Here is a 20,455-nt window from a genome sequence, read left to right on the forward strand (position 1 = left end):
TGGCATGCAGAGTAAGTAGTAGATGACTTGCTTTACCTTTGAGCCACAGCCAGCCCAACATCCAATCTCATTTACATTTTACATACACTTTACATTTTTATCATAGTCTACATATATTATACTACAGATTATTCTTAGTTACCTAGATTAAATGTGAAAGATATGTATTAAGGTTTTTTTTCTTCCTATTTGGTTCACATATTCCTAATTTAACAACCTAACAGCAAATAAAGTGGTAAAAATTTGCATGTTGAGTTAAAATGCTTTAATCTCACAGCACTTCTGTATGTGCACTGTGTAACTGCTACCATTTGTACCTGAATAAATGATGGGAACGCCTCTTCCAGCTTTCCTTCGCCCTCATTTTGACTTTGTGGTGCAGTACTGAGACTCACCTGCAGGGGCGCTGCAGCTCATAGCCCTGTTGTTTTGGCCGGGATGTGTTCCCTCTTTGCTGACGCTTGTTGTTACCGGAGGCGGACAGGTCTGCAGCTGCAGGTGTTTTGGTGTTACTTTAGATCAGCTGAGGATGAAGAGTCGGTTATGCTGAGTGAATATGGAGCTCGTTTTTACACGGTTTGACTCGTTTGACTTTGAGGCGGATCAGCGGTTTGTGGACGGTCTGAAGTCCGTAAACAGAACCGAAACCGACCTGCTGGACCTGAAACTGTTCTTCTACAACAGGTAGGAAACACCTGGATCACCCGGTTAATCATTTATGTGTTTATCTACACCCCAGTGTGCACTGATTAGATTGATTAAAAACGAGAAAGTAAAAGCGTTTGAGATTCACGTTAAAAATGTTGTTTTCTGGTTTACTACATTACAGAATGAAAAGTGTTTTGCGCTCCATCCCAGTTTCATGGTTACTGTTAGGATTTTACATCAATGGCAGAATAAACCAGCTGCGCACATACAGCACTTTACCTTTATCTCTGTACGCCTCACATTGGATTACAAGTCAGTCAAGATGTGACTCAACTGCAGACTTTCAGCTTTAATTCAAAGTTTGTTTTTTGTAGTTTTAGCTGTTATTGAATTATGCAAAGTCCCCATTTTCCAAGGCTCAATTTGTAATTGGGCAACTGACTAAGAAGCAGTCTGTCGCCCTGATGAGGCCTGTTGTCTTATTTCATGACAAATGAAGCGAACAAAATATCTGATATTGATTCAACGTGTTTAATTAGTATTTTTATAGTTGCATTTTTAAATAAGAGTCCCAAAGAGATGTCAGTTTCCAAGTGAGAGACTCCATCATTAGGCTGGAAGACGAGATAAACCTATCAGAGAGAGCTAAAACTGTAGAAGTGGTCAAACCGAATAATCTGGGCCATTCTTTAAAAAGGAATGAAGGAATGCGTTGTCCAGCTCGGCATCACCAGAATTATTTCCATGGTTAAGATAAATAATAATATTCAAAGCAGTTCTGATGTCAGGATTATTAGAAATTAAAGAAAAGCAGGACATACTCGCACTGGAGAAGCTGGAACTGAGAAGAGTTTGCATCTGTGCTTGAGAAACTGCAGACTAATTAATTTGGTGTTACCCAGCATGTTTAGTTTTGTTAATGCAACTCTCCAATGATTTAGTGGAGAAGTGTCTTTGAGGACCTCATGTTTCTACTTGACCCTCTAAAGCCAGAGTCATGAAACATTTGCTAGAATTTTAACCTGAGTGTTTATTGAACCCTTTGATGGATTTAGAAGAAATTAAAAAAAAAAAATCTATTTGCACAAATGAGTTTGTATTTTTTTTACTACAATTTTCCAAAGCACTTTTTTTTTTTTAAAATACAAAGAGATTAGTGTGATTTTTTTTTGTAACCCTAATGACGTAGAGGTCTCAAAAACTTATATCAGATACGATACACTTCCAAGGTTAAAGATGGTAATCGAGTGAATACAAGGCTCTGCTTTTCCATTGTACCTTGTTAAGATCAATAATCAGCAGTGAATGCGTTAAAGCATTTTGTGATATTTACCTTAATGCCCAAACTTTTTTTTTTTTAATGCCACCCTTCCAAAGAAACAAAATATCAAACACAAACCTCTATTCCCGTTGTTCCCTCACAGGTTTGTCGAGCCCATCGACCGAGCCGGCTACAAACAGTGGAGCTCTTCTTCCGGTATGAGAGGCTGCCCTGTTGAGAAGCTGGACCAGACGGCGTCGTCACATTCAGACTCTGAACTCACAGCAGAAACTTCTGAACCCACAGAGACAAAGCAGCTCTCCTTTGCAGAGGTGATGCAACTGGTTCAGGAGGGAAAGGAGGTTCCCGGAGTGACAAAAGTGGACATAGAGCCGAGCAACCAGAATCCCACTCCCTCTACAATGGAGCGGATGTTAAAACCCTGGGAAACCGCATCATCATCCCCGGAGTGACCTCTGACTCTTTACAGCACTGTGTAGATAAAACTCATAATAAAAAGTATGAAAGGTTGCATTGCAAACAGCCTGCTGTTGTTACAACTGCAGAGCAACAGTCATGTCCCCACAGCAGTCCGACATAAACATACGTACAGCTTGTCATACAAAACAGATCTACATGTCCTACACAGTCACCACTAGAACAGATGGAGTAAATGAAATCTGTGTCTGTTGGTGTTTTCTTTGGAGAAGCTAAACTTTCATTTAATGGAAGTAACTAGAAATCTGTGGTCTGAGGTGTCAGAATGATGGTCTGTGGCTCTGGGAGGAGCCAAATTTCATATACAGTTGTTGTTAAAAGTTTCATTTGGAGCTTTTAATGATTTATTCGAACTGTCCTTTTTCCAGAGTTGAATGATTTTACAGCAAACATCTTTAATTACTTCAAAACAAGATTGGGCGCACGCGTAACTGCAGCAGCTGTGGGTAAAATACTCTCACAGCACAACTTGACAATTTTCTAGTTTGCTCCCATTTTTAAAAACACAAAAATAATAAAAGTGGATTGGTTGGGTGGTTTTGGGTTTGAATGAACCAGCTGATCTGCCTGTGCAGGTTCTCACTCATAGTCCAAGAACCTGCTTATTGGGTTAACTGGTGACTCTAATGTGACCATGACTGGTTGTCTCTGTGATGGATTGGTGACCTTTTGAGTGTGTACCCCACCTCTCGTCTCATGACCTGTTCAGCAGTGCTTAATTGGATAAGTGGAGAAGATGGATTTAAAGATTGCTGCAATTCAGTTTGCATTAGTTGGTGTACTGCAAGCATTTCAGATTATCATGGATTTGACTATTTGAGAAAAAATATGAATGGAATAATTCATCTTTTGGTATTAAAGTTATATTTTAATTGGGTGGTGTTATTGTTTAATTGGGCATGAAACAACACAAAAATGTGTGAGGCAAAGTTTTCAAGACGTGGCTTTGGAAGTCCATCTTGAGGACATAATGGTTTCAGACCCACATTAACAGCATCTGTTATTATTAAAGAGCCCATTGTAAATGTTATGAATTCTCTTTTGCAGCTTTCCTTTACTTCACTGTGTGAAGAAAAAAAGACTGGAGCAGGATATCCTGGTTTTGTTGGTCTTTATTTTGTTATCAGTAATACAGATTTTGGCTCAAGGAAAGGCATTTTTGGCTAAATTAGTTCAGACAAATGAAAATAAAAGACAAACTTTTTCCTTTAACAGCACCTTTTTTTTGTAATGCCTGAGTAAAATCCCATGAACACTTTTTCATTATGCCCCAACGTTTTTTCCCCCTTCAAAGATGATTAACTATCATGCTAATATTTTTCTACATCTGTTTCTCATTTGATTAAAACAAAGACACTTGAACATCCGAGCACACTGCAAAACAAAAACCTACACAGTTCATGTTCAACTAATGTCAGCATAAGATGAGGAAAAAAAAAAAGTGTAACAAACATGCAAAGTTAGCACCGTTGCAGTAGCACCATTAGAAATCCCAAAAGAAATGAGGTAAAAATCAACATCTAACTTTCAGCCTCTCTGTTGTGTGAATACGTTGACAGTACGAAATAATTATGTGATCAAACACAGTGACTCAGGATGAAGGGTGCCACCATTATCGAAATCTTCAGTAAAACTAACATAACATTACAAACTTAAACCTGACACCTGAACAGTATTTTAAAAACAGCACCAAATGTTCAGGTCTGCATCAGTGGTTTGTGTGAAGCATCAGCACTGATGTTACCTGATGTCGCTTTGAAACAGTGCATTTCTATTATTAGTCTCTCCATCATTTACCTGATTAATCAACAAGCAGTTTGGAGAACTGAAAAACGTGATTACAGTACGATTTTCTGCAGCACGACATGACGAGTGTGTTGTCCCCCCCTCGTCCTCAATCAGCAACATCATCATAATCCCAAAAAAATTAGTGCTGGAAGTAACAATTAATCATTCTACTGATTACACTTTCAAAACAATGAACTGTAGCTTTTGAATTACAGAAAAATGTTACAGAGCATGAATACCACAGACCAGTAATTTTCCCACAAAAGCTATTCAGTTTATATTTGGTTAAAAAAGGGGAGAAAAGAGCAATTTTAGGACCTTGAAACTGAGAACGCGCTTAAAAAAAAAAAACATAACTAAAATAAAATAAAAATAATTCTAAACTGTCATTATTTGATTGTTAATTATTATGAATTTATTGTCACCTCAGGGATAGAAAAGCACATTTGAGAAACTGAAACAATCACTGATGATTTCTTTTTTTTTTTTTTTTTTGCTTGACACATAACCTGAACAATAGAATTAAAAAAGATTATCATGTAATTTTTCTAGCAAATGGCTGCAGCTGTTAGGCCATGTAATTAGATCAGCAGATTAGCAGACGTTTCAGGTCCTTGTTTGAGGCTGCAGTTTTGATTAAACTTGTAAAACTTATGTCCTGGTGCAGTTTCATGTTTACTGCTTGATAAAAATCAGAAAATATGGATGCTGGACTACAAAATACATACATAAACACTATGAAATTTAAAAAATTGCCACATAATATTGAATCTAACTATGAAACAGTTAAAAGTTACATGAAAAGTTGCACTACTGTACCCCATTTTTTTCTACAATGACAGTCTTATTTTACAGTCTTACACATGAACGCGGCAGATGAATTAACAGTTTATTTTATTTTTCAAATTAAAAATTAATAATTATGCAATTTGTTAACAATGTTTGGCAGCCAGATGCCTCAAAGTACTTTTAGAACTTCCCCTCTGTGAATTTAAACTTTCACCATGAGGGGGCAGCATTTATCAGTGGGTGTGTTGAAATGTTTCTGGATGTGTACTTTGTACACACCCAGAAACATTACCAGGCCAGGACTGTAAATATTAGCAAACTTTGAATGGCCTACGTTGTTAAATAAGGGTTACACTGACCCAGTTTACCATGCTGTGGTACAATGTGGTATTACATTAAAGTCCAGTCCAGCCCCACTTCAACTCCAGTGGATATCCCTTTAACAAAATACAGATTTTGAACATAAAGTCAAAGGTTGTTCCTTCAAATGATGTTAAGGGCTTTAGTTGGTTTCAGAACCTATTAAACTATTCTTTAAAACACAGGAAATTAACTTTTTTTACTGGCCAGAAAAGAAACCACTGGAAATAAAAAGCCGTATTTCCAACTTTAGTAGACACTGCATGTTCTGACAAAGTCTGACTCGTGTGGCTTATTAAAATACTCAACTTGTCGTCAGTAAGTAGATTCAAAATATTTTTGATCTTGTGTAAGTAAAACTCCTTAAAAAAGACAGAATTGTAGCACAAATGCCCACCTGTGGGGTAAAAATCACCACTATTAGAAGCACCATGGTGGGATTCTTCAGACTGAGTTAAAAAAGTGTTTAAAGATTAAAAAATGTAAGTAAAACACAATAAAATTCATCACAGTAAGAATTAGGTCAGACTTAAAATCCCTGCCTGGAGGATTAAACAATAAAAACATGATAAAATACGGATCACGTAGAAACAAAGCAATAATGGTTTGTGTTCACCTGTAGCTGCAGATTTGAAACCATTGCTGAGGTAGTGAGGAGGCCTGCACCATGAAGGGAGTTCAGCGGCTCTCTGGGACCTTGGACCGGGCTGAGGGTCTACATATTTGTGTCTCATTTTTAAGCAAAACAGGCGAAAGAACAAATTAATCCTATAGTGACTGATTTTAGGCCAGGCAAGGCCAGAGTCAGAAAAGCTGAAGCAAAAGATGTCTTTGAAGTCTCAAAAACATGATTCAGCACTTACATAGCACCATTAGTGTTAATGAAGAGTTTATTCTATAATATAGAAAACTATAGAATGATATTGTGCAGGATTTAGTGTGTTTTGGCTCTGCTGTGGGTCCAGAGGGAAATATAATTGGCTCTTGTATACTTCACTGTAGACATGAAGTTACCACTAACCGTGCATGTTATCAGTTTGAAATCGCTGACACTGAACCATAACAGGAACACTTCCCATGCATCTTTTCACATCATACAGAGTAAAAAAACCCAAAAACCCTGACTGTAGCCTGTCAGACAAAAACATTGCAGTCATATTTAATTAAAAACCTAATTAAAATCAATATGTGGATTTGATAAGCGGCTATGATCTTTCCATTCATGATTAAGGTAAGCAAGGAGACTCCACTGATCCATAAAAGCCCAAAGATGGCTCGCAAACCACTTCAGCTCACTTCATGATGCAGGCCTGTGTTCTGAGCAACATAATTGTTTGATTACAGCAACCTTAAAAAAAAACCCAAAAAGTGTCTGTGCCTGCTGGTGGTGGAGGATCACTGATGACTGACAGATAAAACAAAAAAGAAATGAATTCATGAACAAACTATTTCTAAAAGTCAAAGCTACATTCGGTCCTCTAAAGAGAGACCAGAGAGTTTAAACTAACTAGCAAGGCGGGGCAGGATAAGGCATCAGGTTTACCGCTCCAGCTCTGATGCGAGGATTTGCTTCACAGTTGCTATTCACATTCAAAATAATCCTTCAGGGGGGCAAACAGGTGACGAATCACAGGCACACTCCAGGAGCGACCCAGGACTTTCTGCCTTTGCATCCGGCCCATGTTGTTCACGTCAGTGTAGTGTTTGGGGAAACCAAAAATCCTAAAAAAGGGAAACCACATGGATAGGCCTGTATTTTCTTAAATGTCATAACGCTGTTAATGAAAAGCCTTAATGTTAAAAATCCTCAGATTGGTGCAAATTTTTTCTGATTTGGTTTTTATCACACTGCTGTTAGAGACTGTAAAAGCAAATACAGACTAACAGAGAAGAAAACACTCCCTGCGCATTCTGCACAATAACAAGATACCCTAGTTTGATTCTCGTCATATGCAAACAACTGCACACATGATGACAGGTTGGCCTATGCAAACACAGCTGAATCCATTTCCAGTTAATGTGGGCCGACCTGTGCACACTTCCTTTTAACAGCAAAAAGGTGCAGAGTGAAACAGGGCTGTAATTTCCAGGTTTCTCTCATCCAATCAAATTCTCCCTGGTCTTACAATCGCTGATGTCACATCAACAAACTCCCAGAATTAATTTATCTTTGAACGGACTAAAGAAACACGGACTTTTAAAAAAAAGCATAATTTGACAACTTTGCAGCTCAGGGTCAGAATCAAAGATGCTGCCTTCTTTGAAGTTTACATCATTGCTCACCTGTCTTGTCTCAGGACCAACTACTAAGCCCAAGTTTCATGTTTAATGCTTTAGGATTTTAATATGAGTATATTAGAATTGGCATATCATATCTGGTCTAAAGTTAGGTACAAACTAGAAGTGATTTACAGTGATGTGGTGACCTGACCATAGAAAGTATCAGCAAAAAAAACAAAACTTCATTACAAAAAAACCCAAAACCCCAAACCCTGAAAACTTAGTCGGTGCTCATTTCACTTCCCGTTGGTTATTTCGCAACTACAGTCGTCTGCAAGTGACCAGCTGTCAGCTGTAAAGCGATGTGTACATGCAACTCAACTGCAGTGCATGTAGCTTAATAAACATTATATGTAACTAGCGTGTACTAGTAGCAGCAGCTACACCCATGTGACGCTGAATGGGAAGAGCTGTGTAAACTAGTGCAGCACATCAACGCTTTGTGGTGGTTTATATTGTTTTGCTTTTAGAAACCATTCAGGCATGTACTCAGTCAGATACTATCAGATGACACACATTAAACACACAAGAATGAAGTCATTATACACTGACATCGATAATGTCACACTGGGAACAAATCGGTAAATAATTTATTATGCTTACTGTTCCATTTCAGTGCACCACAGGTAGTCTTCCTTGCCATTCATGTCGACGGGCAGCGGTCCCATCTTCCCCTGCCTTATTGAGTTAGACTTTGTTGTGATAGTACGGACTTTGTCAAACTGCAGGGAGAAATGTCAAATTAACAGTGTTGAACACAAAATAATAGTCTCACGATTACACAAAAACTAATATTTTAAATTGTTGCCACACTATTAACCTAAAACTAAATCCAAACTAAACATGACCAATAAAAATAAATAAATAAATGATGTTGACCTTTGCCTGGCGTCCGGATTCCAAACAATCCTGCAGAGTCACCTTGTCGTCTAGAGATGTAGCGAGAGGTCTATAAGAAATCCGAGACAAGAGTGTAAACTTGAGGCCAGTTAGCTTCAGGACTTTTTAGTACCACTCAAAACCAAACAATCAAAACCGAAGAAAAATAAATAAATTAAAAAGACATACAAATTATTTGATTATTGTGGGTCTGTTGAGGTTCTAGTTGCACATTAAAATCCTTGCTATGATCTGCAGTAAGTCAACACAAATATTTTAGCCTGTATTGGTACATACCTGTTCATGCCAGGCAGGTTTCCCCAAAAGTAGCGTGCTCTGTGCGCAGGACTGACTTTTATTGCATCGATAAGAATTGGATTACACTGCAATAGAAGGCAGAAAGCATACATTAGGCATTAAAACTTAATGCAGTCTGACCCTCCACCAGGCTGGTAGCTACCTTTACTTAAAGAAACATTACCTCCAGAAATCTGCAGATATCCGATTTGTCATTGGCACTCATGAAAACCACGTTTTCAAACAACCAGAAAAACGGACGGTTGTCGTCCTCTTTCGGCCTCAACAAGGTCAGTATGCGGTAGAACTCGAAAAAGAGTCTTCCAGTACCCTCTGCAGGATCAACAGGGAAACAATTTTATTTAAAAAGATGACAAATAAACCTTTACTGAGTCTTTATTTATTTATAGAAGTTTAGAAGTTGCATACCAAATAATCCTTTTCGAAGAGGGTTCACCATGGACAGGTCGTTACATGGACTGCCTCCAATCAGAAGATCGAAAGGACCCCATTCGGCCAGCTTTAACACACACAAAGAGACAAACTCACTGAGATAAATTAAGCCATCATATACACAGAACTTAAAAAACAGGAAGGAGTTAAAATACATTTTGAGCATTCACATGTGTCTTGCTTGTACTCACATGTTTCCTTGTAATGGTGCGAACGTCATTGACGTATTCAATCTTTCCCTCGTGCTTGACCATCCCTACAGCAATTGAATCGTCACAAATCTCTGAGGCAATGTAGCGCTCAATCTTAAGGCCCAGGTCTTTGAGCACCAGATATCCTGAAATGATGTTAAAGTAAATGAAATCAAGGGAACAATTAGAAATGCACACATTTTGCCAGTTCAACACTTTTCTAGCTCATTCAGGTCAAACCACTGACCTGATTGGTGGACAACCTACTATATTTTTAATTCATGTTAAATAAACCATCTCCTATTACATTAATACAGATGCCAACTGAACCTTCCAAGGCTCTTCATTAGTATGCACAGACAGAGTGTAATGGGTATTGGCTGAGTTTTCCACACAATGTCATAAACTCACCTGTTGCAATGCCATCAAAAAGCGAGAGCACCTTCATTGGCCTGCGCTGATCAGCAGAAATTGAAGGGTAAACTCTGTGAGGCTCCTGTGGTTAAAAAAATGAATTCGAGTAGCATTTAGAAAAAACGAAATGGCATAAACACACAGATTTAACTTAAATCTTCTTTGATTGGCAGAGCTTAAGAAAAACTAATTTCTCACCCTCAGAGAAAAACAAAATCTGAATATTATCTGACACTGAGGATCTGGAGCTGATCATTAAAAACCCTCAAAGAACAGACTGCTCATTCCAGTAATTAAAGGTGAAAGCAGGTCCATTATTAATAAAACTAAGATGCTTTTAATAAATAATTTCATTAAATATTTGATAAACTATGCTTACACACAGCCAAAGGCAACTGTCTAACATCAAATAATTGCCCCTCTTCCAGCCCCACTTCATGCATACAGTAATGTCCAAATACTCAGAAGTAAGAAACTCCCCAGGTGAAGATGATTAGGACTTCTGGGTCATGTGTAACATTAATTTTAACCTTCAGCAAAATCCTCAAAGGTGTCGACACATCTGACCTTTAACTACCATCTTAAAAAAAACAAACCTGCAGTCACTCAGCCTGCAATGCCTGGTTCATAATCAGTCACATAAACCAGGATTAAAAGGTTTTAACCTGAGTTTAACCAAAATACACTTTAACAATTTGCATTTCGTTGAATGCGACGGGATGTTAAAATTAAAAATAATAATAATAATAATAAAAAAAACAACCCCCACTCCCCCCAAATATCATCATATCGTGACGGCACACACACACCACGAGGTCATTTTCATTCAAATGAGTCATCCTCTAATCTAGAACAAAATCTCAGTGCTGTTAAATTAACTGTAATTATAGCACGTTACCATGCTATAATTACAGTTAATATAAAAATATATATTTAAAAACGCTACATTGACTAATTTAACATCACCTGACTCTCAAATGAAGAAAAAGATCTCTGTATGTTGGGATAAGATCAGACCGTTTGCTTATGAAAACAAAAACTGCATTTCTAATTAAAGATAAGAGCAGCACGTACAAACTCCATTGCGCTGTTGTTGACAAAGAAGTCTTGGACCTTCACACTCCAGTCTGCCCTGAGTTTGAGGTTTCCTTCACACTGTGATGGCTTGCATATGTAGCAGCTCCACGGATCGACATCTTTCAGCTTATCAAAGGTTTCTGGGCCCACCAGGATGTTCAGACAGTCCTTACAGTAACATCTGGGAGACAAAAATAAGAACATCAATCTCAGAAAGTTGATTCTGGTTATTTGGATTTAACGTTTTCAGTGTGAGAAACTTTTTGCCACTCATCCAAGTGATGAAGACAGAAGAGAGACTGAAGACTTTTTTAGAGGCTGACGAATCATAAAATGAAACTCAGGGGTTTGTAAACTGATACAAAGACCTTAAGAGAGGTGAGGGGGTAGGACATGAGATAAAGGGAGAGGTTAGTGAATGACACTTTGACGTACATCTTCTCTCATTTGGTGGACTCACAGGTTTTACTCAATAGTATATACATCCACCATATTAAAAGGCAGTGGACACAACAGACCAGCTGTTGTAAGTTGTTTTTAAAGGCCCCTGTTTTTATTTAAAGTCAGCATAGGTATATTCAGCAGACAAGTGCCACCAAGGTTCAAGGTTCTTTATTTGTCACATGCATAGTTATACAAGTATAACACACAGTGAAATGTAGCCTGACACACTCCTCGACATGTTCAAAAATGGGGGGGGGGGGGGGGGGGGAGAGTAGAGGAAGAACATTATATAAAATATATATATAGTATATACACTGGGTGAATGTGCAGTAGTAGCAGCAAGCAGGTGAATTCTGTACATTAATATGAATAGTCTGACTATTTTACAGGATAGACAATATAAACATATTTAAAATTAAAGGAATTGAAATGTACATTGTGCCTTGGTTTAGAGTGTCTGGAAGAGTCCTGTCTCAGTCAATTATAGATGATGTGAGAGGGCGGGTGTGTGTGTTTAGGGCCCAGATGGCTTGGGGATAGAAGCTCCACCAAAGACATGTCCAATATCCTCAGTTTCCATGAAAACTAGTTTGTCATACAAAAACATTACTTTTGTAATCCATCCTGATGTCATTGTGCATCACAAAAGAAAAATAAAACAACCTGACATGATGATACTCCTGGATATAGTGACTTGGCATAAAATGAATGACATCAAACTCCTTCTTATGACCACAGAAGTTAAACTTTAAAATTGATACTTTTATTTCTTTCCCACTATTAAATAATCTAGTGATATCCGTCTCTCATAAATGGATATAATAAACAGAAACTGAAAGCAGGACCTAAAGTGAACTATTCATGATGGCGTTTTAGCTGAATAACTGGGTAAAGTATCATGTGGTCAATTAAAATATAAATGACTGAAATAAGCAGTCAATACCGTAGTTGATCACTTCAGCCCTGGAAGTATAGTGCACCAATGACAGACTCAAAAATCTGGATTCGCCCAGTTTCAAGTGAACCTGAAGAAGCAACCACATCAACTTAGGTGTGGATAACAGAGCCATCATTCAGGAGAAATAAAAGTGTTTATAACAATATCCATCCATCAAGCCTCCAATGAAGCTAGACTGAAGTAGCAGCAGACTAAGCAGGATATGCTATATGTCCTTCAGTCCAGCAACACTCCTAGGAGATCCTGGAGGATTCTCAGGCCAAATGTCCAATTATGGAGATACATTACCTCTCCAGTAGGGGTGGGCGGTATAAACGGTATACGGTAGAAACGATATGGATTTGGCCAATGGTAGAGATTTTGACTATACCATCTTACTGCGCCTATTTTGGTCGAAAGCATGGCAGCGGCTGCAAGCATGGAGCTTACAGGTCTGTCGACATCGGTCATATGCACCTTGTTTGGGTTTAAGCAGCCGGATGTTGAGCAGAAAAATATCATCTGCAAATTATGCCGGGTGACAGTAATAGCAAAGAGAGGATATACAAGTAATTTGTTTTATCACCTTAAAACCAAGCACGCTTTGGAATATGAGGAAAGCCAAAAACTGTGCCTTCCACAAACGCCCAGTCAGTCAAGTGCAAAGAAAAAAAAGTGGCCGTCGTGGCCCTACGACATTGATATTTTCCAAGCCTTTACCAAATGCACTCCATATGAGAAAACAAATCAGTGGTGGATATCACACATGCCATTACCGTGTACTTGTGGTGCCTTTTCTTACAGTGGAGAAAAGCGGCTTTATGATTAAGACACTTGATCCATGTTATGAGGTACCTGGTAAAAAACATTTATATATATCTATATCTATATACCCACCCAGTCTAACCAGATGCCCAAATCACCTCAGCTGGATCCATTTGACCAGCAAGAGGAGCAGTTCTGCTCCAAGCTCCCATCAAATAGCTGAGCTGCTCACCCTGATGCTGACCATTGCCACCATATACTCTTTCAGTCATTTGGATCTTGTGACCATAGATGAAGGTTTTAATAGACATGGATTCACATCAAAAGCTTTGCCTTTTGGCTCAGCTCTCTTTTTACGATGACAGCACAATACAATGTGTGCAATGTTTGTAGTAGGTAAACGGATGTACACAGAGTGGACCACAGGAAACATTAGTGAAGCCAATGTTACAGGTGAGGTGAACTTAGTGACTTTACTGCAAATATTATAAAAGCTTCCCAATGTCTAAATACCTCTCTTCTGATTATAGTTTTCTGATTCAGAAGAAGCAACAAGGGTTTATCCAGTGTGCTTCGGCCTCTGTGAAATTCTTTTTCATCTCCCCTGCCCTGCAGGAACAATGCCTTTTGTGTATTCTGAGACCACAAAACACATCGGCAGTGTCTCTGTAGCAGGATCAAACAACAAGAACAACATAATTTTGATGAGCAAATGTGAAGTTTTAGTGGTTTAATGATGCCAGGAGGAAGACTTTAAACTACTTGCATGTTTCAAAAGATTATGGAAACTTTAGCCTGATCCAGTCATCTCAAAGTTGTCTCATGGAACAGGCCAATAAAAGTCAGTTTGTCATGAGCAAGTTCATGAATCCATCATCAAGAGGTTCTCTCAGATATTTCTGTAACAGTCTGATATTAACAGCTGAACTTTGTTTTGCTTATTGAAATGTTTTTACCTAAGCGAAAGTCACATCGAGAAACCATAAATATCAATATGTTTGCATGTGAAAAAGAAAACCTGTGGAATTTTTACCTGCAGCAGCTGGGATTGCCACACAGAATGACCTCTAAGCCTGCACAGCACACAGTGCAGTACGACTGGTAGCCGTCGTCATCGTAGCGATACAACGTTTCTGTGAAGTTTGCCTGTAAAAATAAGGTTGTTTTCAGATTTTAATAGAGGACATCCTTCAGATAATGGCTAAATTTAGACACAGCAGGCTGTGGGAGAAACAGAATCTTTGTGTTATTACATTACCTTGCATCTTAGACAAAGACCACCTTTAAATAATGGGTGCTGGACGTCAATATCAGTTGATCCACAAGACAAACAAAAATCTAAAAAAAAAAAAAAAAAAAAAAAAAAGAGAGAAGAAAGTTATGTTTATATCAGTGGTTTGAAATCAAGTGTCTTCCATATTAGCTAAAGAACTTACCTTCAATTGTTTTTCCCTTTTCTTTGACGCCTTCTATTATTGATTCTGTAATGAAATATTCACATGAAATAAAAATAATGATGGCAACAAAATCAGTTGCTTCATTTAGTAGTTTCCTTACAAATATCTCTTTACAAGCACAAAATAAAAAAAATAACATTCACCTTTGTTATAGATGATGGCGGGGACATTTCCCTTATTTTTTAAAACATATTTTCTTTTCGCCGGAGGCGGGACGTCAGACAGAGTCGAGTCAGAGGATTGACCGTGTGGAGAAGAGTCTTTAAGAGGCAGAAAACAAAGAACATTAAATAACTTGGATGTTTTTAAGAAACATATTTGGCACCAAGAAGAGGGAAGAAGGAAAATAAAATATGGTGCTTTATAAAGAAAGTAAGAAAGAATTAAAAATAAACAGACACACCAACAGGTATAAATCCATCAGGTCCTGTTGGCAGAAATCCTTCAAAAGCCCAGTCCAACATCAGTTTCAGCTCTTTTTCTTCATTGCCTTGAGCCTCAGGAAAAGACTTTCCACACCTCTCACCTGCCAACTGCAGATTATACATGTCATCAAAATCTGGAGTATGGTACAAGTACATTAAACAAGGTTCAGCAGCTTGATGCTACGATACATGAAACGGTCACTCTGTTATTTAATTTCCATTGTAATATGCCCTCCTGCTTTTAACCTCATAACATTCACTGACCTGAATATACAGTAAGTAGAGTGAAAACAGACATCATCTGAAAGTGCATCATCGAATGATTCAAACACTTAACATGAGCTCACAGCAGCGATAATTCCCCACTTTGTACCAAGATTGATTACACAGCACAACTGTTTTTAGCGACATCTACAAGGACACATATCTGAGTCCAACAAACACAAGCCTTTAGTGTTTTTGTAATAAAAGGTTGCTCAGTCAGTTTGTTCCTTTTAGCAAATGTTTTGAAATCAAGCCACGGTTTTAACAGACCTACTGAACGAGTAACTTCAATAGATAACCATTTATACCTATACTTGACTTGATGTAGTCTTTTCCTAAGAGTCCAGTCACACCAGTTTGGCGACCCAGTGGTCACTTCGTAAAAATCTGCACTCCATGAGCTGTTGGCAAGCGGCTTCAAAGGGGTGCATGCTGTTGTCAGTACAAAGTGCTGCACCAAACACCAACTTTGATTGGTTTGGTCATTAGCAGGTTGATGCAGTGATTCATAATTATGTGTGGAAGATTTCGACTTGTCTGCAAACACACTCTAACTACTCCCTAAGTGGAAGCAGAACTGTGACGAGTACAAGACAAGCCACAAATAGTGACATTTCGCTTTCAAAGTAAAAGCTGCGTCTTTTGAAACGTGTTGGTTTCAGGAGGCACAACTTTCACCTTTCCAAGCTTAGTGGTTAATTAACGAGTGCTTAAAGAGAAGTTGGCGTCTTCCATGCAACTACAGGTGACTGGTGACTATGGCCATCTTCTAGTGACCAAAGCAAACACAGTTGTTTTTGGTGCAGCACCCTCTTCCACTTTCAAAAGGTGACAACCGGCAATCACTCACCAAATGGTTAGGGAATAAATAATGTTGAACCCATGGCAACAGGAGGTTGCCAGGTTGCTCTTTCATGGAGCTCATGAGCATCTGATGAACTAAACCTGAAATGTTATATCAGCCTGAGATGGATAATGAAATTAAGATTTGTGATTTCTTGAGGTTTTAAACTTTTTACCATAAGTTATTCCCCATTAGAACTACATTAGTTTGGTTTAGCAACACAAACTAATATGTCTGAAGGTTCTCAGTCATCCGGGTCATCGTAGTCTAAGGAGCTTGGAAAGAAAAGGGTCTTTGAACAGAAGCATTGGCTTGTGACACCAAGTCTCTGCCATCTATAATCCAGTTTTGAGATCCCTTCCTAGACGCCTTAATGCCCACCCACATCCTGGGCCAGTTGACCTCAGGAAATCACATCATAGGGTGGGGCAAGGTTTCACAATGAGCTCACCCGATAGCGACCTACACCCGTCTTCACACCTTGGCTCGTGTGATAAGGTAGAGGATCATTAGGGGGTCCATTGTCCCTCTTGGGTGGACACTCCCACAGGGTGTAAATCTGGGACTCTCCACCATTTGACCCTAGAACTGAAGAAGCTTCTCGGATGAGAGGTGAAACGTCTTCAAGCAACTTAAAGAAGTAGTTCAGATGCTTTTCTTTCCAAGCTCCTTTGACAAACTAATATGAATATAATATGAAGATAAATGGAAAATGAAAGACAACACAAAACATAAAGTAGTATAAAACATTTAAGACTACCTCAAGGATTTGGTAGATTGCTTTCTTGTATATGGGCAAGCTGGCAAAGGAGTTTTTGCAGAAGCACCTAGTGAAGGCAGCAAATGGCGTAAGACCCTCAGTGTATACCTGCAACAGAAAGAAAAAATCAGATGTAAACAAAATCTGAGAATTGTTTCTGCATCATGAGCAAATAATGCTCAGCTTACAGTTGTGCATTGTAATTCTAACCTCTGAGAACATCCCATCTCCAAACCACTCCACCCTCCGCATACCCACAGGAGCACACTTGGTTTTCCATGGCACCACCATCCCAGGCCACCAGTTAAACCCCTTAACCTTACCCCACACCAGCACTCCTGTAAGAAACCCTTTACCATCCTGCAGCAAAAATACAAAAACAAAAGCAGATTCACATTTTCTTATAAACAGACACTTTATATGATTCAACTGTCAATGCCTCTGTATGCATCTGTTGTTGGGGTTTTGTGTGTTTCTTTGAAATAAAGCAGCAGTAACATTACCTGGTAGGCCGGTTTACGTCGTGCTCTGGTTGGTGTGTGTTTATTGGGCGTTGAAGAATCTTCCGACTGGAAATCAACCACATTTAGGTAAAAAAAGAAGTCAAAGAAGTAAAAGGTAATGTATATTTTTAGAGGATGAACAGCGTCTTTCTTTAAAAGAAAAACAAAGGTTGTGACTGTAATCATACTAGAATTGCATTTGTGGTACAATGTGTTAAAATGAAGGTACGGAGCAAGTGTTAAGATTCATTCATTCGTTTTGTTTCATGCATCATAATATACTCTAATATGATTACGGTAATTAAATTGTGATTGAGAGTCTTTTACTGTAATTTTAATTTCAATATTATGGAAGGTTTAATAACTGGACAACCTCATTCCCCCTTTAACCTTTTTTCTAATCTGACCTCAGGTGAACAAAGCGAATGATGAAACTGAATGAAATGAAGTTAGATGTGGGACTAGATTCTAATCAGTTTTTCCTCTCAACAATTTCTCTCCCTCAACTTTGTTAGTGCTGTGTTTTTGTTTTTAGTACTCCAAATCACAGATTTGTTTTCCTTTTTCAAATTAAGAGTCCTCTCCAAAATTAGCTGCTACTGACTGACTGACATCTAGTTTCACTGTCAGGTATCAGGAACTGCTGGTGTTCCTTTGTGCTGAAGTTAGTCATAATTGACTTCTGTGCTTTAAAACGTTTCTTTGTCTTCCTCTTCTGCTCTGACGCTGCTAAATATCTCAGTCTATGTGAACTTTACTTTACCAAAGTAAAAGTAAGACTTTTAAAAACCTTTGTAATTTAGGATTTCAAAGAATTTCATCAAATGTATGAGATATGAGTGACAAAATCAAACTTCTCAAAAATGTTATAAAATGATACAGTTTTACATTTAACTGAAAATATGCAACTGTTGGGCAAAGAAAAAGAAGCAGAAGAGGCTAAAAGCATGTTTAGTGGAGAGATCATGTTAGTGAGGGCAGCTGAAATGGTTTGGACACATGCAGAGGAGGGATAGTGGATATGCTGGACAAAGGATGTTGAAGCTGGAGCTGCCAGGCAGGAGGAAAAGAGCAAGATGACAGACGAAGCTAGGGATAAAGTGAGATGGAAGCAGATGATCTGTGGTGACTCCTAAAAGGAGCAGCTGAAAAAAGAAGAAAATTATATCTTCATGCTGAAGGTGGGAAATGAATTTCCAAGTGCCCCACCATAATCTCACAATCAGCCGTGTCCGCACAGAAGTAATAAAAGCTGCATTTACACAGCTCTACTTCTGCCCCCACTATGCACCAGAACAGTTTAAGCAGCCAGGCCTAACAACTTTTCTGGCCAAAATCCCCTAACAATAACATGCATACTGAATTCCTATCTATGTCTTTGAATTAAGCAATTTGAACAAAGTCAGGAACATGAGACCAATCATGGGCGTGTATCAGTATAAGCAAGGTAAGGAGGTCCATAACAAGACATCTAGTTAGCTGGCACTAATAAGAAAAGGGATCCATTTTCTAGAATATCGGGAGTGGTTTTCCCATAAAGGATCTCATACTCTCTGTTTACATTCATCCTGTAATTTATTGCCATCTTTTGGCTATTGTCTCTGGATGGAAGCTACCATGAATTTGTTGTTCCTGTAATTTTCGTGGTCATGTCCCGTTTCCTGTTGTCAAAGGCCCATTCTCAGAAAGCTGAAAGTGGAAAGGAGCATTTTTTGCAAGTTCTGACATGCAGAGCGTAGGTAAACTTTTACGGCGGACCAATGGGAGACAAATGTGCTAGTCATACTGCCACCGGCTTAGCTTCCCTGCTCTGTCAATAGTAACACCGCATGTATCTAACGCACAGATCTCTGAGGTAATTAAGCATCTACAAGACACCAGCAGAAATCGAACAAGCAAAATTAACTTAAGGATGCAGTTTGAAGCAGATTTGTATCATTCCTTCAGCACATTAAAAAGGAAGACGCTCACATTTCAGATTAGAAGACGATCAACTCCTTGTTCAAGCGGGAACATTTTTTATTCAATATTATCAATATTCAGATAATTTCGCTCTTACTCAAGTAGATATTTTTGTCAACTAATGTCTGATGTTTTATTACTTTTGAAATTTTAAAATCAGGAAGCTCAAAGTTTTTTGTTTTTTTTTTTGTTCACTTTTAAATTCTAGCATTTTATGGCCCAGTGGTATTTTGGTAGTATACTCGAGTACACCTACCACATCATCTTGGGACCCCAGTTCATTTTTGCTGTCCTTATCAAGACCTACGGGTTTGGACCAGGTGTTATCACCAGCCTGAAACACTGTACGGGTCTTTGGCTTCTGGCGCAAGCTGCTCTCCCAGCCAAAATTCCCCCTAATGGTCCCCTGAGAGACAGCATACTCATTACACACAAAAAACATGCACATGCAAATGTTAACCAAAACACACGCACATACACGCCCTCATATAGGCAAACTCCACTTCATCTTCCTCATTTTGGAAACTATGAAGGGCAACAGGGTGTTAGTACATGACAGGGACTTAAGAGAGAAATGCAAAAATAAAACGTTCAGCTATTATGTCACATTTTAAACTTCACATAATTTACCATTCAAAGGCTGAATAGCCATATCATCTGCCCATAAGTCTAAAATGTTTTAGAGCAGTAGATCAGAAAGCAGAGGATTAACAGAGAGAAAAAAAAAAATCTTTTACCTCTTTCCATAAGGCACCATTCACTCCAAGTTTATTTTCACATCCATCACCTGGCTCTTTAGAAACAGTATTATATTATTGTTTTTTTTAGTGCACTGCTTTCAATCTACAAAATAAACAACATGATATTTTAAAATGTTGTACATCAGGCAGCTAGAACTGTAAAGTTTTTTTCCCTTTACCTATTTTTGTAAGGCGGACTTCACATGGTTTCACTTTCAAAGGAAGGCCATTCTGACCTAGAACATGAATGCGCAGAGTTAAATATGCAATCACTCCCACTCAACTTCTTTTACATTTAAATCAGATCATCTCAAAGCTGCAGTTGGAAAAGAATTACATCAAAACTTTAGTGTTGTTGATGTTGTTTGATTGTTTCAACTATTAGTGAGGCACCGTGTCTGGACACCAGCTGTATTTGT

At 38.4% G+C, this 20,455-nt stretch overlaps 2 protein-coding genes across 5 annotated transcripts in view; one reads left to right on the forward strand and one right to left on the reverse strand.

The window, feature by feature from the left end:
* The first annotated feature begins 444 nt into the window (after positions 1–444).
* Positions 445–2,817, forward strand: LOC309697102 (uncharacterized protein). The gene is made up of 2 exons (XM_082518758.1): positions 445–684; positions 2,073–2,817. Exons 1-2 carry the CDS (start codon positions 557–559, stop codon positions 2,380–2,382), a joined length of 438 nt encoding a protein of 145 aa, XP_082374884.1. The 5' UTR covers positions 445–556; the 3' UTR covers positions 2,383–2,817.
* Positions 2,818–3,501: 684 nt separating this feature from the next.
* Positions 3,502–20,455, reverse strand: part of LOC309697101 (uncharacterized protein) — a 30,750-nt gene continuing 13,796 nt past the window's right edge. For 3 of the 4 annotated variants that reach the window (XM_082518756.1, XM_082518754.1, XM_082518755.1), the window contains 20 exons: positions 20,216–20,272; positions 20,034–20,089; positions 19,553–19,702; positions 17,335–17,400; positions 17,042–17,191; positions 16,832–16,939; positions 14,942–15,071; positions 14,682–14,798; positions 14,518–14,562; positions 14,340–14,419; positions 14,115–14,227; positions 10,933–11,116; positions 9,856–9,940; positions 9,445–9,590; positions 9,230–9,320; positions 8,985–9,133; positions 8,801–8,886; positions 8,504–8,573; positions 8,228–8,346; positions 3,502–7,066 (listed from right to left, as the gene is read on the reverse strand). In XM_082518756.1, the coding sequence (XP_082374882.1) occupies positions 6,925–7,066; positions 8,228–8,346; positions 8,504–8,573; positions 8,801–8,886; positions 8,985–9,133; positions 9,230–9,320; positions 9,445–9,590; positions 9,856–9,940; positions 10,933–11,116; positions 14,115–14,227; positions 14,340–14,419; positions 14,518–14,562; positions 14,682–14,798; positions 14,942–15,071; positions 16,832–16,939; positions 17,042–17,191; positions 17,335–17,400; positions 19,553–19,702; positions 20,034–20,089; positions 20,216–20,272 (2,144 nt within the window). In that variant the 3' untranslated portion in view covers positions 3,502–6,924. The remainder of the gene's footprint in view (positions 7,067–8,227; positions 8,347–8,503; positions 8,574–8,800; positions 8,887–8,984; positions 9,134–9,229; positions 9,321–9,444; positions 9,591–9,855; positions 9,941–10,932; positions 11,117–14,114; positions 14,228–14,339; positions 14,420–14,517; positions 14,563–14,681; positions 14,799–14,941; positions 15,072–16,831; positions 16,940–17,041; positions 17,192–17,334; positions 17,401–19,552; positions 19,703–20,033; positions 20,090–20,215; positions 20,273–20,455) is intronic. The other variant, XM_082518757.1, reaches the window with a different exon arrangement.

The sequence above is a fragment of the Aulonocara stuartgranti genome (assembly GCF_965226115.1).
Source record: "Aulonocara stuartgranti genome assembly, chromosome: 20".
NCBI classification, from domain to species: Eukaryota; Metazoa; Chordata; class Actinopteri; order Cichliformes; family Cichlidae; genus Aulonocara; species Aulonocara stuartgranti.